Source organism: Trichomycterus rosablanca, chromosome 3 (genome assembly GCF_030014385.1).
Source record: "Trichomycterus rosablanca isolate fTriRos1 chromosome 3, fTriRos1.hap1, whole genome shotgun sequence".
Lineage (NCBI taxonomy): Eukaryota > Metazoa > Chordata > Actinopteri > Siluriformes > Trichomycteridae > Trichomycterus > Trichomycterus rosablanca.
In genome coordinates, this window is record NC_085990.1 from 17,037,604 (window position 1) to 17,063,869 (window position 26,266).

The 26,266-nt window shown below is 42.2% G+C and overlaps 2 protein-coding genes across 4 annotated transcripts in view; both read left to right on the forward strand.

The window, feature by feature from the left end:
- rps19 (ribosomal protein S19) overlaps positions 1-26,266 on the forward strand; it is a 505,685-nt gene that overhangs the window by 388,892 nt on the left and 90,527 nt on the right. The window contains exon 1 of one of the 3 annotated variants that reach the window (XM_062992797.1): positions 13,612-13,617. The exons of 1 other annotated variant lie outside the window; for it this stretch is intronic. The gene's annotated coding sequence lies outside the window, so the exon portion shown is untranslated. Of the gene's footprint in view, positions 1-13,611; positions 13,618-14,775; positions 14,780-26,266 lie in introns of those variants that run through there. One more of the 3 variants, XM_062992796.1, reaches the window with a different exon arrangement.
- cadm4 (cell adhesion molecule 4) overlaps positions 1-26,266 on the forward strand; it is a 433,110-nt gene that overhangs the window by 381,485 nt on the left and 25,359 nt on the right. Inside the window, exon 6 of the mRNA XM_062992793.1 lies at positions 8,140-8,312. Coding sequence (XP_062848863.1) covers positions 8,140-8,312 — 173 coding nt within the window. The remainder of the gene's footprint in view (positions 1-8,139; positions 8,313-26,266) is intronic.

The window sequence follows — 26,266 nt, forward strand, 5'->3', positions numbered from 1 at the left end:
CTGACAGGCTGACCTCCCACGTCTTCAACCTCTGCAGCAATGCTGGCAGCACTCATGTGTCTATTTTTTAAAGCCAACCTCTGGATATGACGCCGAACACGTGGACTCAACTTCTTTGGTCGACCCTGGCGAAGCCTGTTCCGAGTGGAACCTGTCCTGGAAAACCGCTGTATGACCTTGGCCACCATGCTGTAGCTCAGTTTCAGGGTGTTAGCAATCTTCTTATAGCCCAGGCCATCTTTGTGGAGAGCAACAATTCTATTTCTCACATCCTCAGAGAGTTCTTTGCCATGAGGTGCCATGTTGAATATCCAGTGGCCAGTATGAGAGAATTGTACCCAAAACACCAAATTTAACAGCCCTGCTCCCCATTTACACCTGGGACCTTGACACATGACACCAGGGAGGGACAACGACACATTTGGGCACAATTTGGACATGTTCACTGTGGGGTGTACTCACTTATGTTGCCAGCCATTTAGACATTAATGGCTGTGTGTTGAGTTATTTTCAGAAGACAGTAAATCTACACTGCTATACAAGCTGTACACTGACTACTCTAAGTTATATCCAAGTTTTATTTCTATAGTGTTGTCCCATGAAAAGATATAATAAAATATTTGCAGAAATGTGAGGGGTGTACTCACTTTTGTGATACACTGTATATATATATATATATATATATATATAGTATTATATATCTTAATTACCTATATTATTATTAATATACATCTGTATTATCATTTATATACATCTATATTATCTACATACATCTATATTGATGCAACCATTGAAGTTGACAGATACTTATCTGAAGTAAACCTGCCCAGACAAGAATATCCACTCATGTACTGGAGCAAACATAAATATATATATCCACATTTATATAAGTTGGCACAAACGTTTTTATGCATTCCAGCCTCCTCAGTGCCATGTGAAAGGGTATTCTCTAAGGCTGGGGAGATTGTATCCAAAAAAAGGAATCGCCTAAACCCCAACACTGTTAAAAAGCTTATGTTTTTAAATAAAAATCAATAAGTTGAATTTGTCCCTTCTCCATACTTCTTTGTCGTAGTTTACTGTCCTTCACTCAAAGTTCAGTAAACACATCATTCATAAAGCACTCTTGCACTCCCAGTTTAATAAGCACATTTACATTCAGTGTCAGTGTCATCATTGTTGTATTTATTTTAAGTGTTTATCATCACTTAATACCTAATAATATTTCCTAGCAAACAACCTTTTATATTCATTGATACAGATTGGCAAAGATGGTTGATTTCCTATATAGACATTCAAAGATACTCTGGCTCAGATTACTGTAGATTGTCATATTTCTCTTTTAACAGCAGGTGTCACTAGTGAGAACAGTTCATGAGGCTTCGAGTAATGAACCTTTTGGCGAATCTTTGGACTGGAAAGCCCCATTGGTTCATGAGGCTTCATTTTGCCATCACTAAACACAAGACATGAACTAGACTAAACACTAAACTTCTAAACATGGACAAGAGTAGAAACGAGCATGGACTAACAGACCAGTGCATGGCAGAGCAAAGTCAAATTCAAAATAGTCTCAAATGACTGTTCCCAAGCTGCCTTCTTAAATCCAATGAGCTTATTACCTCAGACAAGGTGCAGCTGTGGGTAATTAGCCCGAGACTTGGCTTGCCAACCTAAACATGTGCTCCTGGAGAGAGGGGCGTGGCACATAAACACACAGAGGCTTGAGTCGTGACACATATGTACAAAGTCAAACAACATTATATGTGTAAATATCATAAGTATGACTGGAAGTACATAGTAAGCACTTTATTAGGTACACCTACAGTATATGATATGTACATTTATTACTTATTTTATGAGCTGCTTCTGATACACAGAGGAAGTTTGTGAGTATACAATTACTGACTGTAGCACATCCTTTGCTTTGTACACATTGTCACCCCCATAGGACCCCCATTGACCAGATACTTTTCAACTTATTATTATTGTCTCTTTGTGGATGCTTCTGATCGCAGGATGCTGTTAGCTTTGCATTTTAGTTGGAGCACTAATCTACTCACAGCACTAAAAATCCCAACAACACTGCTGCACCTGCTACACTTACACTAGTACAACTTCCAACCATGTTATCACATTAGTGTCATTGCAGTGGTGAGAATGATGAACCACTCAAGTATCAATCATATGGTCTGTTGGGTCCTTTGGGGGGTCCGTTTCGATTTATAAACAGAGTGACAGATGGGCCACAGTCAGTAAGTGTATACCCACTGAGTTCAATTGTATAGTACACTGTAAATCAAAAGTATTTGGACACCTGACCATAAGCTTGTTGGGTATCCCATTTCAAAACAAATGGTGATAAATAGAGTGACCTCTATGTTACAACACAACTGTGGGAATTTGTGCTCATTCAGTCAACACAGCATTCAGATGGCTGGGCGCTGAAGTCCAGAAAGCTTTAATTGATGTTCCAGTTCATTCCAAAGCTGTTCAGTGGGGCTGAGGTCAGGGATCTGTGCAGTACACTGGAGTTTCTTCGAACCAAGAGTGTCTTCATGTCTTTATAGATCTTGCTTTGTGCACAGGATGGCAGTGGTCATGCTGGAACAGGAAAGAGCCTTCCCTAAACTGTTGCTGCAAAGTTGGAAGCATACATTTCTTTTATATAATTGATTTTATTAGACCTATTAGCAATTGTTGTGGTTGAAACACATGAATTCCAAAATTACAAGGGGTGTCCTAATACTTTTCTCTATATAGTTTAGTGTAACGTGTGTATTTTATATTGGAAAAGTTGTTTTTGCTGTTGATAAATGTGTTGTTCTTTTACTTAAGTTCCCCTGTGTTACCTTTAATGATTTTTACTTGCACCTCTGTATGCTGGCTCTAAACTACAGGCTAATTTTAAGAATATCAGTTTTTTCCCCCATTTTTACTCCATGTAGTACAATTGTCCTATCATGATGAGCATTACTACAAGTGACCTTAACAAGTGACCTCAAAGCTTTAAGCACAGAGCCATTAAAGCCCCTTAGAGTCCTCTATGCATCCAGTGAGGGAAGGATAGATGGACAAATCTGGAAAATGTGCCAACATCATGACATTTTGAAGAAGTGGACAGATGATGGATGGAGTTGTGAGGAATTATGGATTCAGTATAGCCTTTAAAGTGCAGAAGGGGGTATTATAAAGGGATTGGTGGTCTGGACAGATGGAGTATGGGGTGAAGGGGGGGGGGGGGGGGGGGGGGTGCCATAGATAAATAAAAAGAGAATAGACAATAGAAAGCTAGATAAGTAGGGATGTAACGAGACACGCTACGCGCGATGCGATACACGATACTGGGTTCACGATACGATTTTTTCCCCATTATTTAAACAAAATTAAATTGAAGACAAATTATGACAAAGTTTCCTTTTATTTTTTCTCTTAAAAAATAAAATAAAATACTGTATTTGTGCTTATCTTTTATTTATCTACATAATGAATGTCCTTTTATTTCTGAGGTAGATACAAACTATGCAAAACAATGCTGCACATTTCTCTTTTTGTGAACTGAAATGAAATAAATCCCACAGTAAATAAATATATGAATAATACAAATAAAGAAAGTATCCTCACATAAATAAATTTGGCTGGAAAATTCCGAACCTGGCAACCCTGTAGTGACGTCAACCAGGCGAGGTGAATAGCGCCAGTGCCCTCTGTTGTTTAAAGTGAACATCGATTCATTATACATGTAAACCGATGTTACACATGCGAATCAATTTTTAACTGTCTTGTGGTGCATCATTACATCCCTATAGATAATTGAGTAGGTAGGTAGTAAGGTAGGTAACTTCATGGATAAACTACATGGTCAAAAGTATGTAGACACCCCTACTAATTATTGATTTTAGGTGTTTACATCACACATACCTTATGGTCCACCTAAAAAATATATAATTGCCACAAATCCAAATAGACACACTTCAACGGTGAATGGTTTGATTCCCTGTGTAGTATATTAGTAAAAGTATGTAGACACCACTTCTAACTGTTGAGTTTGGGTATTTCAGTCACACCCATTGCTACTAGGTGTATAAAATTAATCACTAATGTTTTCAACTTGGAATATCAATTGCTCTGTAAATGTTTTTTGACTGAATCGGCACAAATTCCCACAGACACACTCTATCAAGCTTACGCTATACGCTAACCCACCGTATCAAGCAAAACATTATGAAGGCATAAAAGTAAGTCTCTGAATCTCAGCTCTGCCTTCCGGTAGGCTGGGAACCTACATGAATAACGATTGGCTGTTGTTCATACAGGGTGGGAAGCCGGACCAGAGTTCCTTATAACTGATGCAATAATAGGAATAGGAATTGAGGAATAATGTGTTGATCAGGGTGTGGCTTTTCGTACACAAAGCTGATCTGCATATGAACTCGCCTCGTGCATGTGAAAAGATGTAGTCGACTACTACACACGTGTCGGAGTGGGTGTGTGTCAGTTGTGGCGCTCCTCAGTCAGCAGTGGAGGGTTGTATCGGGAAGCCTAATGCAATCAGGGTAATTGAATACAACTAGATTAGGGAGAAAAATTGGGGGGGATTGCAAAAAAAAATTAATTAATTAATTGATTAATTAATAATAAAAGGGGGAGGGGAGAAGAGGGGAAGTACTTACCTAGGTCTTCCACTGGAAACTGGGATTTGAAACACTCCATCAAGCTTAGGATGAAGTGTCTATATACATTTTGCCATTTAGTGTATTCAAACCTGTTCTTTACTTTGTCACCCATTGGAAGATAGAAGGCAATATAGAAGAAAGATCTATGACGCATTTATATGAGTAAGCTGGCACAGAAAGTGGCAGCAGCTTCTAAAATATATATAGATGGCAGGATGACAGTCATGGACGCTCCCAAGACCCAAAGTGATGTCTCACAGAACCCATCGCTCCAATATAGAGTCATAACGATCCCGCTCGTCTGACATTAATCACCAATTAAACCCTGTCCGCTGTTGTCAGAAGCCTGTGTTTATTAGTGGCCTCCAGCTGTTTGTTGAGTCCTGTGTGTGCCCATGGATGACATGGGGCTCTGAATCCTGGACAGACTGTAATTAAAAGTATCCAGTGGGATTGCTGGCAGAGCTGATGGAGGAATTGTAATCTAGCCAGGAAGGCATGAGGGATGAAGCATTTTTTAGCCGCTGGGTTCGGCGCAAGCTCATGGATCATCTCACAGCTGTGACTGCGCATGAATCATAATCCCTTTTTTCATTCATCATCTTTTTACTGCAGCCAAGGTATTGTTTTGCAGTTGGACTTCAGGTTCCAGATGGTTTGCCAGTGGACTACTGTCTTTTTGGTTCTTTTTGATTCACTAGAAATGTAGAAAATTGGTTCTTTTTATTAGAAACATCATATAAAGGCTTGTTTGCTTTCGCCAGTGCTCTCAGAACAGCCTTAATTCTGTGTGTCATGGAATTAACTAGATTCTTAAAGATGTTGGTCCATGTGGACATTACATTATGCAACTGCTGCAGATTTATTAATTGCTGGTTCTACCATGTCCCAAAGGTCCCAAAAAAGCCATAAAATGGACCACAGAAAAAATAATAGTAATTAAATAAATGAATTTTAACAGGCAAAAAACACGAAAATTACTTGTACATAAATGCCCCCTTGAGGAGGCTTTAAGTTACATCGCTTTTATTTCTGCATTTTCTCCCATTTTCTCCCAATTTAGCATAGTCAGTTTGCCTTCCACTGCTGGGGGATCCCTGATTGCTGTCGGTGGGTATATTGCTGCTCACGCCCCCTCCGACCCACGCGCAACCCTTAGCAGAACCCTTTTTTTACCTATGCACTCTGAACAGGCACCTCTCTATCTGCCCTCCAACTAGTAGAACCGTGTCTGCTGCAGGCATTGCCGATTATGCCCACTAGATGGCGCCCAGCCGATTGGTGGCAACGCTGAGTTTTAAACCGAGGAGTTCAGAATCTCTGCGCTGGTGTGCTAGCGGAATATCCCGCTCTTTTAAACCACAGTGGTACCAGATTGCCACCATTCTTATTAATTAAGTATATTTTGTTTTGATGAATTGTTTGTGTTGCCTGGGTCACGGTAAAATTCATAGACAAAATGTGGGTCACTGGAGAAAAAGTTTAAAAAACACTGCTCTATTGGATTAGGATCTGGTGACTAGGGATGCTGTTGAATTACATTAAACTCATTGTCATGTGGCATCAGTTTGTTATTGACATTGACAACATACAACAATATTCTGATTGATTGGTATTAGGGAGCTTTCCCCAAACCAGTACACATTGGGACAGTGGTAGCCAAGTAGGTAGAGGTTGAGAGTTTGAGTCCCAGCTCAGCAATGCAGCCACTGTTGGGCCCTTAAGCAAGGCCCTTAACCCTCTCGGCTGACCCTGCTCTCTGACCCCAGCTACCAACCAAGCTTGAATAGGTGAAAAAATAATTTTGTTGTACTGTACACCTGTATAAGTAAGTATGACAAATAAAGCTATTTTATGGGTGTATCTGAAAACCTAGTAAGCTGCCTTGCTGCCTATCTAGTTTTCGCTTACCTAGCTAATACAGTTAGCCTCTGGTCATTCAAACCAATGGGCTGAGACGGCACAACCCACTATCATGCCAGCTAATCTCTTCCTCTGTGTACTGATGGTTAAATTGCAAATAAGTTACCTTAATACACCTTAATACAAATTAAAAATCACTGGGAATTTGTTTACATCTGAAAAGAACTCCATTTATTGCTCCGCATTCATCCGCCATATTTGTAATTTTTGGTGAGCAAAGTTGTGCCGCACTGAATGCTGGGATTGCCTTCAACGTTAAGGAAGCATCAGATGCTCCCTCATTATTTAGTCACTAGGTTTTCAGACAGACCCTATTACACAACAAGAGATAGGTTAAGTCCATGGGTTGATGATGTTTAAGCCAAATCTTGTTCCTGCCCTCTGCATGTTGCAACAGGACATAAGAATTATTATACACTTAACAGCCATAACATTAAAACCACCTCCTTGTTTCTACACTCACTGTCCATTTTATCAGCTCCACTTACCATGTAGAACCACTTTGTAGCTCTACAATTACTGACTTTTAGCCTGCTTTCACCTTGTTCTTCAATGGTCAGGACCACCACAGAGCAGATATTATTTAGGTGGTGGATCATTCTCAGCACTGAAGTGAAAATGACATGGTGGTGGTGTGTTATTGTGTGTTGTGCTGGTGGATCAGACACAGCAGCGCTGCTGGAGTTTTTAAATACCGTATCCGCTCTATTAGACACTCCTACCTAGTTGGTCCACCTTGTAGATGTAAAGTCAGAGACGATCGCTCATCTACTGCTGCTGTTTGAGTTGGTCATCTTCTAGACCTTCATCAGTGGTCACAGGACGCTGCCCACAGGGCGCTGTTGGCTGGATATTTTTTTGGTTGGTGGACTATTCTCAGTCCAGCAGTGACAGTGAGGTGTTTTGAAATCTCCAGCAGCGCTGCTGTGTCTGATCCACTCATACCAGCACAACACACACTAACACACCATCACCATGTCAGTGTCACTGCAGTGCTGAGAATGATCCACCACCCAAATAATACCTGCTCTGTAGTGGTACTGTGGGGGTCCTGACCACTGAAGAACAGCATGAAAGGGGGCTAACAAAGCATGCAGAGAAACAGATGGACTACAGTCAGTAATTGTAGAACTACAAAGTACTCCTATATGGTAAGTGAAGCCGATAAAATGGACAATGTGCTTAGAAACAAGGAGGTGGTTTTAATGTATTATGTATGTTTATGACGTTGTACATAAAACGTCTCAGCAGTTTTTAGCACAGTCTAAAATAATACTCCACATCACATTTAAAAGTACAATTTCTAATCTTTATTATAAAATTCTGGCCCAACATAACCTAAAAAAATGTCCAATTGAAGGAATTTTGTGGTATCTCAGGAGCAATCCGGAAAACGTACATAACCATACCCATGGGTGTTCAATATGGTCTGTTACAACGTAAAATTGCACATTCTGTACACCGGACCCAAAAGAGGCTTTCTAAGCAGATTGTGTTTTTTAAAATGCTGTCTTTGTTTCTCTTGTCTCTGTTTCTCCAGGCCACGGGACATCCAGTGGTCACGAGTGAACGACACCCTCCCTGAAAGGGCAGAGATATCCGGTACCACACTCGTCATGTCCCGTCTAAGCCAGTCACATAACGGCACCTACCTGTGCCAGGCTCACAACAACTACGGGCGTGCAGCTGACCAATACACGCTGCTGGTGTACGGTAAGGGAAAGCGGACCCGATCGCTCTGATAATGCCCGTCTTCATCTTATCTCCGTGACTCATTTAGATCCACTTAGTTCCATCCATTAGTTACACTGTGGCTGGCTATTTAGAGTCATTTACATCTGTCTCATTTGGGAATTGTCAGTTCAATTTCATTTTATGGAATTTAAGATGGCTTTATTGGCATAACCGTATCAAGATATTGTGAAGGCATGAAAGTGAGGTGTAAAAACGGTTTGATTTTTGACTGGCTATAGACCACAACGAGAGGTAGGTATAAATTCACATTTAAAGGCTAAAAACGATCGGTTTGTCATAGTTCTGACTTTGTGCTCAGTAAAGATGAAGTGGTGAGACCTGAAAAAAGCAGTTCATGCACAAAAACATATACCCCGATAAGGCATAACATTATGACCACCTTCCTAATATTGTGTTGAACCCCCTTTTGCTGCCAAAACAGCCCTGACCTGTCGGGGCATGGACTTCACTAGACCCCTGAAGGTGTGCTGTTGTATCTGGCATCAAGATGTTAGCAGCAGATCCTTTAACTCCTGTAAGTTGTGAGGTGGGGCCTCCATGGATCGGACTTGTTTGTCCAGCACGTCCCACAGATGCTCAACTGGATTGAGATCTGGGGAATTTTGAGGCCAAGTCAATTCCTCAAACTCTTTGTTGGGTGCATTATCCTGCTGAAAGAGGCCACAGCCATCAGGGAATACTGTTTCCATACAAGGGTGTACATGGTCTGCAACGATGCTTAGGTAGGTGATACGTGTCAAAGTAACACTCACATGGATGGCAGGACCCAAGGTTTCCCAGCAGAACGTTGCTCAAAGCATTACACTGTATCCGCCGGCTTGCCTTCTTCCCATAGTGCATCCTGGTGCCATGTGTTCCCCAGGTAAGTGACACACACGCACCCACGTGATGTAAAAGAAAACATGATTCATCAGACCAGGCCACCTTCTTCCATTGCTCTGTGGTCCAGTTCTGATGCTCACGTGCCCATTGTTGGCGTTTTCGGCAGTGGACGGGGTCAGCATGTATTCTGACACCTTTCTATCAGAACCAGCATTAACTCCTTCAGCAATTTGAGCTACAGTAGCTCATCTGTTGGATCGGACCTCACGGGCCAGCCTTCGCTCCCCACGTGCATCCATGAGCCTTGGCTGCCCATGGCCCTGTCGCCGGTTTACCACTGTTCCTTCCTTGGACCACTTTGATAGATACACCCCACAAGAGCTGCAGTTTTGGAGATGCTCTGACCCAGTCGTCTAGCCATTACAATTTGGCCCTTGTCAAACTCGCTCAAATCCTTACGCTTGCCCATTTTTCCAGCTTCTAACACATTCAGTTCACCTGTCAGCGGTCATAATGTTATGCCTAGTCGGTGTAATTCAGCTCTTCCAAAAATAGTGGGCACAAATTCCTACAAAAGATGTAAAAGAGTAACAGCTGTAGTGGGAAAAAACCCTTAATTAAATACATCAGAGGCTGGATTATGAGTCTTGTCTGCAGAGAAGGATCGCACCAACAAAGGCTCATGTAGGACAGTGTGATAAGAGGGAAAAATAAAATAGAAGAAAATAATCAGTCTTATATACCCCAATGTCTGCGTCCTTGTAGGACAGTAGAAAATCACTAGCAGAGATTTCTTAGCTAGAACATAGGAACTGGTCTAAACCAGCTAGAACTGGGTTTTGGAGGCATAAAATGCAAATGATGCACTTATTTCCAGTAACATTCCATTGTAGCCGTATTCATGGAATATTGAAATATGACTACTGACAATCATGCCTTGAATATATCTACACATTCTAAGTAGTATTTGATTATGAATTAGGACTTCTCATATAAATTAAAATGTTTTCTCCTACATAGTAAAAGACTATGTTGAAGAAGATATGCATTTGGCTGTAGAAACTGATGGGAAATGTGATGCAAGAATTTCAATATAGTGTTTACTCTATTTCCCTTTGTGTAATATGTTTATTTTAATTACTCGAAACCACTTAATGTAACCGAGGCAATCAGAAAGGGTAGATTTACTTTTTCATAGCACTCTTCAGACCTCTTGTCTTTCTATTACAAAAAATGACAGAATGACCGAAAAACTCTCATTAGTAACACCCACACACATAAACACTCTCCCAAATACATCCATGTACCTTTTGGAACAATACAGGGTCTGATCTTGTGTATTTCAAGCCTCATACATTACACCCAGAACAATTGCTGTAGCTTTACACGTCCCAAAGAGCACAGTGGCCACCATCATGCATAAATGGAATGGAAGTTTGTAACCACCAAAAATCTTCCTAGACCGGACCGCCCGACCAAACTGAGTGATCGGGGAAGACGGGCCTTGGCCAGGGAGGTGAGCAGGAACCCGAGGGTCACTCCAGTGTATCCTTGTAGAGATGGGAGAACCTACCAGAAGATCAACCATCCAATCAGCACTTCACAAACCACGCCTTTATGGTAGAGTGGCCAGACGGAAGCCACTCCTAAGTAAAAGGCACATAAAGCACAAAAAGGCACCTAGAGGACTCTCAAACCATGAGAAACAAGATTCTCTGGTCTGATGAAACCAAATTCAACTTTTTGATCTGAATACCAAGCGTCATGTCTGGCGGAAACCAGGCACCATCCCTACAGTGAAGCATGGCGGTGGCAGCATCATGATATGGGGATGTTTATTTAATTAATCGAAAGCACTTAATGTAACCGAGGCAATCAGAAAGGGTAGATTTACTTTTTCACAGCACTCTTCAGACCTCTTGTCTTTCTATTACAATAAATGACCGAATGACCGAAAACTCTCATTAGTAACACCCACACACAAAAACACTCTCCCAAATACATCCATGAACCTTTGGGAACAATACGGGGTCGGATCTTGTGTATTTCAAGCCTCATAAATTATGCCCTGCCCCAAACAAGCCGTGATGTAAAACACCCCTCCAGTCCTGTGTTATTCCCCAGTGCAACCACGGCGCTCACCCTGATGCTAACTTCAGGCGGTATATTTTGCAGCATAGCTGATTTATTATTGAGGGGTTATGTAAGAGATTCAGTCCCTGGAGACAGGTCCTTTTTTGCTCCGTCTCTTTTTTCTTCTCCATCTTAAAGGAGCCGTCAAAGGCGACCCTTAATGAGGCTGCTTGGCGAGCCCAGGTGGGAGGGAATGTCATCTTTTATCCGGCTGCCATGCCTCGATAGCTCTCCTTGTCATTCCTTTTGGTAGTGGCGGGTAGGCATTTGACGTTGCCTTTGATCTTGCTTTAGTTGACAGGATGTCTTCTCTCTTCTTTTTTTTTTATATTCTTTTTTCTTTTACCTATCAGTCTCCTAATGGACAGAAACATAAGGACAGTGTGGCGTTATGATTAGATCCTAGCAATTAGGTTATAATAAACAGAAATATATTTTTTATCATACGATATCATGATCTCAGATCTAGAAAATTGCTAATTATTGCACCTGGACTCCAGAGGGCATCATTTTCCATAGCGTTGGCATTCTCTGACCTTTGAATTATTGCGAGACATCATTTATGCTAAGAACAGCTGATAATGTGGTGTTTACATTTTTTTTGTTTATGCATTTTCTCCCCCTTTATTCCCAACTTTTTTAGCGTATCCAATTACCCAATTGCAATATGCTTCCTCTCTACTGATGCCGATCCTCGCCCTGATTGAGGAGAGCGAGACTGACACACGCCCCCTCCGACATGTGTGCAGTAGCCGACTGCATCTTTTCACCTGCATGAGGCGAGTTCATATGCGGATCAGATTTTGTGTACAGAGAGACACACCCTGATCAACGCATTATCCCTCAACTCTGTGCAGACGTTATCAACTAGCCAGCAGAGGTCGTAATTGCATCAGTTATGAGGTCCCTATCTGGCTCCCACCCTGTATGAACAACAGCCAATTGTTGTTCATGTAGGTTCCCAGCCCAGCCAGATGGCAGAGCTGAGTTTCAAACCAACACGTTTTTTACCGCTACACCACCTGAGCGCCAATGGTGTTCGCATTTGTGGTAAATGCTAGAAGAACTTTCTTCATAGGGGTACACCACCCCAAGGCAGACAAAACCACACTGCTTGTGCTGGCTGGGTCCCCACTTTTCTCATGATTTTTTTTAGCGTATTCAATTACCCAATTGCATTATTCACTTGCATGAGGCGATCAGCTTTTGTGTACAAAAAGACACACCCTGATCAACGCATTATCCCTCAACTCTGTGCAACTCTGTGCAAGGGGGACTCGTGTAGTAGTCTCTTTCAAATTCTTGGTAAAAGCTCAGTGAAGTCAGGGAGAAAATGCAAAGCATCAAAAATCAACTGAAATTGACGAATGAATCAGAGACACTGCTTGTGCTGGCCGGGATTCAAGTGATTGCTGTGCAGAAGCAAACACTGATGTTCACGTTGTAGACACAACAGACAGTGTTAATCAGTGACCTGATCATTGGAGCTCCTGTAGCTCATTGAAATTACACTTCATATAAGGAAAAGGATACAAATCAAGGGAAAATAACTGGCCACTTGTAGAAAGCCAGATGCTGAATCATCAGAAAAAGCAGACTTGAGTGACAGCAAAGCAGGGGGGCACAATCTTTAAAGAACCCAAAAACGTCAAGATGTTGTTCATAACCTGGATGGCTCTGAAGTGCAAAATCAGGAGGAAACGCTGCCAGTTTTTCTGCAAGGTTCCTTTTGCTGCGTCAGTCTAATCGGGGCGCTTTGTCGCTGCGCAGAAAGCTGTTTATAACCGAAGCCAAGAATAAATCAGGAAGTGTAGGAGAGATGCTAGATTACAAAGATTGAGGAGGAAAGGAAGTGAGGAATTAGATACACTTAAAAAAAACAACTTGAAAATGTAGAAAGAGAAAGGTGTACTTGGGATCTAACCTAATAAGGCACTGTGGAAGGAAGAGCTTGCTGTATTCCAGCCACTTAGGTTTCAGCCATGTAGTGCAAAACAAGCCCTGAAGGCAGGGGCGATACCTGGCACAGACAACATTAGTGATTGCCTAGGGCAGCAATTTGCCAAGGGCAGCACCGGCACGTTGTGTTCCATATAGGAACTTCTAGAATTCTGACACATGGCTGTGCTCTCGCCGTTCTGCCCCAATGAACATCACTGCTTCAAGGTTGCGACATACTGCCCTACCTCACCAACAACAACGATTCTGACAGGACACAGTGGAATAATGAAGGCTGACTAAAGGTATTTAAATGTCGCCCCTATTTCTAAGACCACTGCAGCTATCGTAGAAAGTGTGTTCACAAGCAAAAAAATATATACACACTTACTGCCCATTTTGTCAGCTCCACTTACCATATTGAAGCACTTTGTAGTTCTACAATTACTGACTGTAGTCCATCTGTTATATACTTTTTTAGCCTGCTTTCACCCTGTTCTTCAATGGTCAGGACTCTCCGAGGACCACTACAGAGCAGGTATTATTTGGGTGGTGGGTCTGAGGTGACACTGACATGGTGGTGGTGTGTTAGTGTGTGTTGTGCTGGTATGAGTGGATCAGACACAACAATGCTGATAGAGTTTTAAACACCTCACTGTCACTGCTGGACTGAGAATAGTTCACCAACCAAAGATATCCAGCCAACAGCGCCTGATGGGCAGCATCCTGTGACCACTGATGAAGGTCTAGAAGATGACCAACTCAAACAGCAGCAATAGATGAGCGATCGTCTCTGACTTTACATCTACAAGGTGGACCAACTAGGTAGGAGTGTCTAATAGAGTGGACAGTGAGTGGACAAGGTATTTAAAAACTCCAGCAGCATTGCTGTGTGTGATCCACTCATACCAGCACAACACACACTAACACACCACCACCATGTCAGTGTCACTGCAGTGCTGAGAATGATCCACCACCCAAATAATACCTACTCCGTAGTGGTCCTGGGAGAGTCCTGACCATTGAAGAACAGCATGAAAGGCGGCTAACAAAGCATGCCGAGAAACAGATGGACTACAGTCAGTAATTGTAGAACTACAAAGTGCTTCTATATGGTAAGTGGAGCTGATAAAATGGACAGTGTGTGTAGAAACAAGGAGGTAGTTTTAATGTTATGGCTGATTGGTTTATACTTGAATTATTTTACAGAGAGCTTCGTCATCTTATGATTGTAATGTGCATTACATAATCCTCTTCTTATACAATAGCCTGATCCCAATGCATTAACAACTTCGTTTACCGTTGATTGTGACCCAACGGGGAAAAATGAGTACAAATTCCCACAAGCGCATTCGAAAATATATGGCTATTATAGTTATGGATGTGGGGAGCTAATTCTTATTAAATGCCCATAATGATTTGTGTGGAGAAATCTCAGTGACCCCTAGAGCCCTGATCCCAAGCCAATAACAACTTCAAGATAAATTAAACCATTGATTGTATACCAATGGGAGCACAAATTCCCACAAGCACACTTCAAAATATATGGCTGTTATAGATCTAGGGGAAGGGGGCAAATTCTTATTAATGCCCATAGATTTAGATTGTCCAACAAGACAAGATGCTTAAAAAAAAGCTCATGATCAGGTGTCCACATACTTCTGGCTGTATAACGTCTGCTTTGTAAAGTCATAAACCGGAAGCATCTAGACAGGGCTAAAAGTATATGGACACCTGACCATTAACCCATTGGAAACCCATTTCAAAACCACGTGCATTAAAATGCTCCACCTGTCTGTAAAAATTTGTTAAGCAATGTCATGTTTCCTTACTACTCCATTATCGCTTTGTGATAAGTCAGCTTTTTCCAGACTTCCTTGCCACAGTCGCCCTCGGCTTGCTCAACAGGGGGTTTTGTATCTGTTGGTCCTTTTTTCAGCTTTTATTTACATTTTAACAAAAAGTGGTATGTCCAAAATTATTCATACCCTTCTCAATAATCAATAGAAAAGCCTTTGTTGGCTATTACAGCAATCAAACGCTTCCTATAATTGCTGACCAGCTTTTTGCATGTCTCCACTGGTATTTTTGCCCATTCATCTTTAGCGATGAGCTCCAACTCTTTCAGGTTGGAGGGTCTCCTTGCCATCACCCTGATCTTTAGCTCCCTCCACAGATTCTCAATTGGATTCAAGTCAGGACTCTGGCTGGGCCACTGCAAAACGTTAATGTTTTTGTCCGCTAACCATTTCTTCACCACTTTTGCTGTGTGTTTTGGGTCGTTGTCATGCTGAAATGTCCACTGGTGGATTAAGGCCAAGTTTCTCTGCAGACTGCCTGATGTTGTTGTTGATGTATTGCTCTTTTTTCATGGTGCGTTTACTGTGATTAGGTTCCCTGGTCCATTGGCTGAAAAACACCTCCAAATCATTAGGTTCCCACCACCATGTTTGACAGTGGGGATGGTGTTCTTAGGGTTGAAGGCTTCTCCTTTTTTACGCCAAATGAAGGATACATTATGGCGGCCAAACAATTCAATTTTTGTTTCATCTGACTATAAAACAGAAGACCAGAAGTCTTCTTCTTTGTCCAGATGAGCATTTGCAAAGGCCAAGCGGGCTATGGTGTGCCTTTTCTGGAGAAGTGGCGTCCTCCTTGGTCTGCGTCCGTGGAACCCAGCAGTGTGCAGTGTCCGTTGGACTGTCTGCCTTGAGACGTTGCCACCAGCAGAGCCCAGATTCACCAGGATGGCCTTGGTGGTGATCCTTGTATTCTTTTTTACCTCTCTCACTATCCTCCTGGCCAGCACAGGTGTCACTTTTGGCTTCCGACCACGTCCTCTGAGATTTTCCACAGTGCAGAACGTCTTGTATTTTTTAATAATACTTTGCACTGTAGCCACTGGAACTTGAAAACATTTAGATATGGCCTTATAGCACTTTCCTGACTTGTGAGCAGCCACAATGCACAGCCGCAGGTCCTTAGTGAGCTCCTTTGTCTTAGCCATGACTGTCCACAAACCAACTGCAGAGAGCTGCTGTTTTTCACCTGTTGAGTTGATTAAAACAGCTGTTCCCAATGAATCAGGGTATTTAGGATGCTTTAGAACAGCTTGGACTATTTGGAATGGTATAGAACTTTGGATTTTCCCATAAACTGTGACAGTTTGCAAAGGGTATGAATAATTTTGGACATGCCACTTTTTGTTCAAATGTAAATAGAAGCGAAAAAAAATATTTTAGGATTTTTTTCGAGACGCCTGTGTCATTTCCGGTCAAAAAAAAAATTGCTGGTTGAATAAAAGTAACTTTAAGTCAAAATTTGCCAGGGGTATAAATCATTTCGGGCTTCACTATATATATACAGTATATATATATATAATTTTTTTATTTATTTATTATTTTTTTTTTTTCTTTATGCGTTTTCTCCCCTTTTTCTCCCTTTTAGCACCTCCAATTGCCCGATTGCGTCATGTTTCTTCTCCACCAATGCCGATCCCTGCTCTGATTGAGGAGAACGAAGCTAACCCACGCCCCCTCCGACACGTGGGCAGCAGCCGTATGCATTTTGTCACCTATACTTTGACGAGTGCAGTGCAGCTCAGTACTGTGTATGGAGAGACACACCCTGAGTGCACTCTTTTCTCATCTCTGTGCATTGCATTAGTTATGAGAGAGAGACCCTATCCGGCTTAATCCCACCCATATCTGAACAACAGGCCAATCGTTGCTGAGATTCAATACGATGTATTCGAGATCCCAGCTCTGGTTTCAGCGTGTGTTTTTACCACTGCGCCATCTGAGCAGCTGTTTCTTCTTTTTGACTGGAAGTTAAGTCATTATTTTAGCTACTTTAAGCTACTTGACTGGGGCATCATTCAAATCATCAAATCGCCTAATAAGGAGCTTATTACGTACCCTTCCCAGTGCCCTACATTTGACTGAGACCTGGTTTGAATCCTGGTGCGAGTATTGGATAAATAATTATATCAAGTACTTTAGTTTACCAAAAACTGACTCTTTTTGGCTTCCAAATAGCTCTTTAATCAGTAACTTTGCTAAAATGTTTTTTCACTGTGAGCTGGCTCCCATTTAACTTCGTGAGCCTCACTAGTTCTGCACATGTGCTTTGGGATCCAATAGAAATTAGAAAATTGACACTCCCTTTTTCTCCAAACCTACTTGTATCCACTTACCCTCTTCTCTACATCTGCAGACCCTACCCTGATGAAGGTAGGCTGTACCTAATAAGCGTCCCCTCAGACCGCTTCTTTTTACCTGCCAGAGTCAGATTTACACAGGGGGTAGTATCATGTATGGAGAGTCACGCACTGCCGTCCATTATTCAGCATTTCTGATAAGGCACCTTTAACCAGCCAGCAGAGGTCGCAATTGCAGCAGTAAAGAGGAATCCTTTCGACCGTTCCTCCCAACAGACATAGCCAATCCTGACGAAAGCCGATTTTTTGTAATTGGAGAATTACCATATCTTATTATAGACTAACCTCTCTATCCACCCAACCATGACTAGAATATAGCAGAATAAAGGGAATACATAGTAGAATAAAAAAATTGATGATGGCTTGTTCCTCGCGTGCGAGGATCATGGGAAGAAAGAAGATGATTTCAGCTTTTACAAGCCCTCTGGTGACTGAAGAAGCCGATGCGTGAGGCGGACGTTCTGTCGCATCTTGGGCAGACGAAGGAAGGAACTGGAGCTGTTATTGGTTGATTCTTTGATCCCTCTTTCCGCCTCCTGCGCTTCTCTTTTGCTGCATCGCTCCTCTCGTGTTCAAACTTTCTGGTGGCTCTTCTGATGGAATAACGCCACTTGTCCCGATCAAGTGCTTCCTGTTGCCATGTCTGGTGCTGGATCCCAGCCAATGACAGCTGCTTCTTTAGTTGTTCTTTGAAGCGTTTTCTGGGAGCACCACAGTCAAGTTTGCCCTGTTTCAGCTCGCCAAGGAAGACAGCTTTAGGCATTCGTGTGTCATCCATCCTTGCTACATGTCCAGCTCAACGAAGTTGCTGCTGTAGCAGTATGGACTACAGACTGGGCAGGTTGGCTCGCTGGTGACATAGTCTTGCCACTTGATACCAAGGATGGAACGGAGGCAGCGTTGATGGAAGCGCTCCAACAGCCTGATCTGCTTGCAGTATAGGACCCAGGTTTCTGAACCATACAATAGGGTAGGGACCACCACAGCGGTATTATTCAGCATGTGTGGTGGTCCCTAATTAATAAATTGTACATACACAAACAACAACAATTTAGTCAGGCTATTATATCTGATTCACAAAGGACAGGGCTGTATTCACAAAGGGCTGGTGTGACTTCAGTTTTTCATACCTTTCAAGCACTTGATCTTTAAACACTTGATTCGCTCGTCTGGTTGGTACAAAAGAAACTGCAATTACAGCAGCCCATTGTGGATAGAATTGCACACATCTAACCACTATTGACCACAAGAAAAATAGAATATGGTCACAACGTTTTAAACTCTAATTAAGTGTTAATAGCAACAAAGATGGTAGACAGTGTCAGGCACATGATTAGATGTTCGTTTCAGCCACATTTTGAACAAAGCGTGTGGCCACATGAAAGCACGCTTTGTTCTGCACCTTCTGACATTCATACATTTGGCTGTCACAACTATTTAGTTTCCTAAAAGCTGTAAACCTAGTACCTTGACAAGATCCTTCATGAAAAGCAACAAAGAATAAAAGATGTTTTATTTCTGCCAGTTTGGTTTAGAAAGCACACAAAATGGTCAACAGAAGGTCAACATCTTGAGTTGTCCAGAATCTGTATGCCTTTTTATGGTCAGAGTCATCTTGATAGCCGATATTGTCATTACACACAAAGTCTGCATGCCACTAGAGAAGCACCAGCAAAGGCAAAGCCAGTATATCAATATGCAGAACATGTCAGCAATGGCAGTGTGTTGTATTTCCTTAAACATGTAGTGGGTTCTGAAAATAAAGGTCAGCTGGATTACACACCCTTAGCCCTTTTTGGAAATGTTCAGCATGTTTTCAACGAAAAAAAAAGCTAAAACAATAAAAACAATACTAGGGTTTCAGCGTGAACCTTGGCATTATCTGTGGGCGAGTCAGGTTGTAAAGAATAGAGAAAGCAACAATGGCTGTAAAGTTTACAAAAGAAAATACACTGATCCAGCTCCTTGTTTCTATACTCACTGTCCATTTTATCAGCTCCATTTACCATATAGGAGCACTTTGTAGTTCTACAATTACTGACTGTAGTCCATCTGTTTTTCTGCATGCTTTGGTAGCTCCTTTCATGCTGTTCTTCAATGGTCAGGACCCCAACAGGACCACTACAGAGCAGGTATTATTTGGGTGGTGGATCATTCTCAGCACTGCAGTGACAATGACATGGTGGTGGTGTGTTAGTGTTGTTGTGCTGGTATGAGTGGATAAGACACAACAATGCTGATGGAGTTTTTAAACACCTCACTGTCACTGCTGGACCAACCAAAAATATCCAGCCAACAGCTCTCCGTGGGCAGCGTTCTGTGACCACTGATGAAGGTCTAGAAGATGACCAACTCAAACAGCAGCAACAGACTTTACATCTACAAGGTGGACCAACTAGGTAGGAGTGTGTAAAAGAGTGGACAGTGAGTGGACACGGTATTTAAAAACTCCAGCAGCACTACTGTGTCTCATACACTCATACCAGCACAACACACACTAACACACCACAACCATGTCAGTGTCACTGCAGTGCTGAGAATGATCCACCACCCAAATAATACCTGCTCTGTGGTGGTCCTGGGAGAGTCCTGACCATTAAAGAACAGGGTAAAAGCAGGTTAAAAAAGTATGTAGAGAAACAGATGGACTACAGTACTGACAAACTGTACACCAATTATATGGCTGCTAGTTTTCTTTTATACTAATCTGCAAATGAAATCTAATCTAGGGTTTTTCAAAAAGTTTCCACACTTTTATTAAGAAATTTTAAAAACAAATTACATCACTTTTCTACATAGTCACATTCCGATGCATTTTTCCCAGCGTCGTACCAAATTTTTTTGGTTGAGTGTGTAGCCACTGATGCACCGCTGCTTTCACATCATCATCACATGAAAATCTTCTTCCCCTTAAAGCTTCTTTGAGCGTCCAAAAAAGTGGAAATCAGATGGTGCTAAATCCGGACTATAAGCTCTCAGTCTCTCATACACGACCAATTACTACTCCTCCCACCTTCACCGTTTCCAACCAAAATATAAAAGTGCGGACTTCTGTTGTGCAACACACACCATTGATGACGCATCACTGGCTCCCCAAACCTGGTTCTAAGAGTCTTGGCATTAATTTTCTGCCCCTGCATGCATGCAGAAATGGAAAGGCAATTGAACAATGCTAGTAAGCAGCATCTTTCCAGCAGAAACAAACTCTCTACCGATACCAGAATCATTTAAATGCTAGGTTATTTGCTTGACAAAAGTAAAGATATATCCAAAGCAAATTTTAGCCTTTAAATATATGTAAATAAAATTAATTGTTCATCTTCAGAAACCATGGTTCTCATCCTAGAAATGCTGCGTGCAAAGCCAAAATACTCAAAGGACCAGACAGCAGGCCACTGCAAGTCATTATGCTCTTACCTAATCACTTCCACACCCCCTCACTTTTAAAAGCCATGCAAAAAGCTAAGCCACCAAGGGAAACTGATTCCTCCAGAACAAAAACCCCATGAGGACACGAGGCATGACACCAGATCCCTAAGACCCTGGATTTGTTCGGCACCCAGACCCAAAGACATCCACTTATTATAAAATACCTTTTTTGTTTGGTAAAGGCCCGTAGGCAGGGTGGAAGCCATGGCCAGGGGGAACAGAGAGGAAAAAGCAGCCAGATAACGAGCAGTAGCACTAATTGGGAGTCGTGATGCGGCCTTATAATTAACCGAGGGAAGAATGAGAGCAGAAGCCAGAAAAAAAACCTCAGAAGCTGATGTATTTTTTTTTTACCTTCAGTAAGTCGTGGAAGGAATCTTAAAAGGAAACCTAAGAGCATTTTGATAGAGAAGAGAGTGTGGAGGAGGGTACATTGACCACAGAGGTGAAAAGGTGAACAAGTTAAGGGAATCAGAAGGTGCAGAGTTGGAACTATACTGCAGAGTGACAATGCCATGTGACAAAACACAGTGGCCATTAATTTGATGCTAATAATAAGATTAGAGGTTTTCATTTGCATCCATAATTTAAAGACAAGTAAAAAAGATGCCCTTAAACCCATGTGAACCACACAGACAAACAGATGGGTGGTAAGTGTAGAAACATCTTGTCCCACAGTCCTGTACTTTTACTTTATGATGTCAAATGAAAGTCAGAAGAATCCATCAGGTGATTTCAGCTTAAAGGAGGGTGAGAACAATGACTCGTTAATAAGGGAACAAACTTACTTAGAATTGGATTATCCAATCTATGCTGTCTGAAGGCGAAACACAAGGTTACATTGACATTTGAAGCAGCAGTGCACTTCAAATGGTTTAGTTACTCACTATGTAGGACACATTATATGGTTTGACATGCAGCCGGAAATTACATGTAATGTATAAAACCATCAGATAACATTCTAGATAACTGCATTCAAAAAAATCTCTGTACAGACAAAAAATGGGGCACTCAGGTGGCGCAATGATAAAACACACTAGCACACCAGAGCTGACATCTCGAATTTGTGAGTTTGCAACCCAGCTCTGCTGCCGGCAGGCTGGGTGCCTATACAAACAATAATTGGCTTGTCCCTCAGTTCCTCATAACTGTTGCAGTTACGACCTCTGCTGGCTGATTGATGATGCCTGCACAGAGACGAGGGATAATATGTGATCGGTGCGTGACTCTTCGTGTGCCTCTTGCTGGTAACAACATGCAGTCGGCTTCTGCACACGTGTCGCAGGGGGCGTGTGTAAGTCACGGCTCTCCTCAGTCAGAGAGGAAGTCAGTAGCAGTAGAGTGGAAGTGAAATGCAATTGGGTAACTGGATATGACTAGATTGGGAGGCAAAACTATTTCAAGAGAACTAAATCAAATGGAAAGTCTGTTTCTAAAAATAGAATGAGAAATGCACAGCAGGCCCAACAGACATTGACTTTTTGATCAAAATGAAAACATTAAAGGGCAGTTGTAGCCTAGTGTAGCCAGTAAGATAGTAAACTAATAAACAGTCTGACTGGCTAGTTTGTAAACATATACATTCAGGTGTAGCATACAGTGAAAGAACAGTCTAGGTTAAAATGCTTGACCCTTACAGTTATAAGTTCAGTGGCCTTTTGGTTTGACGGGCTTTTTGTTGGCTAGGTTAAATGCAAATTGGTAAATTTTTGAAGTTCACCTGATCAATATGACCAAGATTCAAATCATGTTTAGTCATTATTGTAAGTCGCTTTGGATAAAAGCATCCGCTATATGTCACAAATGTAAATTGTAATGCAGTTGGAACCCATAATGTCAACTGTGAAGTTTGCTTGAGAAGGAACAATAATCTTTGTTCGTCTTGGGCTGCCTCAGTGTCTTAACAGGAAATCATAATGCTACAGCATACATGACATTCTAGAGACTTGTTTGTACCAAATCTGTGACAACAGTTTGGGGTTAAAACCTTTCATGTTTCCTGTCAGTGGGAATCCGACCATGAAACAGTAATATTGGTTGGTTGGTGTGGAAGACCTTGACTAGTCTGCATAGAGCCCTGACTTCAGCAACATTGATGGTTCAGCAATTAAGCTAAAGGACTGTTGCTTGGAACTTTGAGAGCTTTAGCACCACCATCACCAAGCTGCCATTGCTGTTGCTCTAAGCAAGTCCCTTAACCTCAAGTGGCTTGAATAGCATTTTGTCTCTATTGAAAGTCCCATTAGATAGAATCATCTGTCTTATACCTAATAGATGAGCAGCATTGAACAAGAAAATCACAGAATGGAGGTGGAGGGTGAGAAAGTGCAATATTGCACCCTGCTGGTAAGGAAGGGAGCAACTCTATGGACCAATTTGACCTATGCCCTCTTCCCTTGGGAACTGTAAAGTGTCTACAGTTTTCAACAGAGGCCACAGCAGGACCTCTGATTGAGATGAGGCTTCGAGTACCACATGGCAGACCTACTATTCTCTACACACACACACACACACACTTGTAAAAGACAAGTATTTACTGTAAGTATTTGAGGGTGTAGGAACTTCTGGAATGCCTTTTAACTTTGTGCCATCGCCTCCCAGTTCCACATTAGTCATTATTCTCAAGTACAGCTGCTAACTACTCTTTGCCCATAATGGCTGCTTGAATACCCAGACCAGTGGTCTCTGCCAAGACTGGTAAGAAAATCCAACCTGTCACCTTTACTGGAAAATGGCTTGAAATGGAAATGTGTCCAGATGGTGAAATGTGATTAAGAAACTCAAAAATAGATTTGCCATGATTCAGATGTTTCCTAGGACAGCTTGACCTGTGTTCTAGCCTCTAATTCATGTCTCGCTCATCCTCTTTACCCATTCTGAGAATTTTCTCAGCACAAAAGAACACTTTGGGTTTTTTTTAGACACCTTAGCAATAAGACTGCTTTTTCAGGTACTTTCTAAAGGGTACAGTCAGGCTGTACCTATTAAAATTTCAAAAGCACGTAAGACCATGATTAATAAAGAAGCTTTTGCAGAAATTGGTCAAACTTCCCAAAAACCTTACAAGTCTATGTAAACGTATAGTAGAGCAGTTTGGGGCATTAGAGGACAGGGCACTTTTATGACCCACACATCCAACATTGTCACACTGTCATATCAGATGTTTTAATTGTTTTTATAAAATGGTAGAACTGTGCATAGCAACTGATAAGCTACAGTCAGTTATTGGATACGTACAAAGTGCATTTACACCGATCAGCCATAACATTAAAACTAACACCTTGTTTCTACACTCACTGTCCATTTCATCAGCTCCACTTACCATGTAAAAGCAGCTTTGTTAGCCCCCTTTTATGCTGTTCTTCAATGGTCAGGACCCCACAGGACCTCCACAGAGCAGGTATTATTTAGGTGGTGGATCATTCTCAGCACTGCAGTGAGAATGACATGGTGGTGGATCAGACACAGCAGCGCTGCTGGAGTTTTTAAATACTGTGTCCGCTCACTGTCCACTCTATTAGACACTCCTTCCTAGTTGGTCCACCTTGTAGATTTAAAGTCAGAGACGATCGCTTATCTATTGCTGCTGTTTGAGTTGGTCATCTTCTAGACCTTCATCAGTGGTCACAGGACGCTGCCCACGGGGCGCTGTTGGCTGGATATTTTTGGTTGGTGGACTATTCTTAGTCCAACAGTGACAGTGAGGTGTTTAAAAACCTCCAGCAGGGCTGCTGTGTCTGATCCACTCATACCAGCACAACACACACTAACACACCACCACCATGTCAGTGTCACTGCAGTGCTGAGACCATTGAATAACAGCATGAAAGGTTCTATATGGTAAGTGGAGCTGATAAAATGGACAGTGAGTGTAGAAACAAGGAGGTGGTTTTAATGTTTTGGTTGATCGGTGTACACTATATAGCCAAAAGTATGCAAACAACCCTTCCTGTTATTGAGTATAGATACAGGGGTTGGACAAAATAACTGAAACACCTGGTTTTAGACCACAATAATTTATTAGTATGGTGTAGGGCCTCCTTTTGCGGCCAATACAGCGTCAATTGGTCTTGGAAATGACATATACAAGTCCTGCACAGTGGTCAGAGGGATTTTAAGCCATTCTTCTTGCAGGATAGTGGCCAGGTCACTACATGATGCTGGTGGAGGAAAACGTTTCCTGACTCGCTTCTCCAAAACACCCCAAAGTGGCTCAATAATATTTAGATCTGGTGACTGTGCAGGCCATGGGAGATGTTCAACTTCACTTTCTTGTTCATCAAACCAATCTTTCACCAGTCTTGCTGTGTGTATTGGTGCATTGTCATCCTGATACACGGCACCGCCTTCAGGATACAATGTTTGAACCATTGGATGCACATGGTCCTCCAGAATGGTTCGGTAGTCCTTGGCAGTGACGCGCCCATCTAGCACAAGTATTGGGCCAAGGGAATGCCATGATATGGCAGCCCAAACCATCACTGATCCACCCCCATGCTTCACTCTGGGCATGCAACAGTCTGGGTGGTACGCTTCTTTGGGGCTTCTCCACACCGTAACTCTCCCGGATGTGGGGAAAACAGTAAAGGTGGACTCATCAGAGAACAATACATGTTTCACATTGTCCACAGCCCAAGATTTGCGCTCCTTGCACCATTGAAACCGACGTTTGGCATTGGCACGAGTGACCAAAGGTTTGGCTATAGCAGCCCGGCCGTGTATATTGACCCTGTGGAGCTCCCGACGGACAGTTCTGGTGGAAACAGGAGAGTCGAGGTGCACATTTAATTCTGCCGTGATTTGGGCAGCCGTGGTTTTATGTTTTTTGGATACAATCCGGGTTAGCACCCGAACATCCCTTTCAGACAGCTTCCTCTTGCGTCCACAGTTAATCCTGTTGGATGTGGTTTGTCCTTCTTGGTGGTATGCTGACATTACCCTGGATACCGTGGCTCTTGATACATCACAAAGACTTGCTGTCTTGGTCACAGATGCGCCAGCAAGACGTGCACCAACAATTTGTCCTCTTTTGAACTCTGGTATGTCACCCATAATGTTGTGTGCATTGCAATATTTTGAGCAAAACTGTGCTCTTACCCTGCTAATTGAACCTTCACACTCTGCTCTTACTGGTGCAATGTGCAATTAATGAAGATTGGCCACCAGACTGGTCCAATTTAGCCATGAAACCTCCCACACTAAAATGACAGGTGTTTCAGTTATTTTGTCCAACCCCTGTAAGTGTTCTTGTTTCAGCATGATTGTGGTCAAATCTAGGGTCTTTGGATGATTTGGCGTTGGAGAAACTGCAGTAGCCTGCACAGAGCCATGACCACAACCATACTAAACACTTATGGGATAAATTGGAATG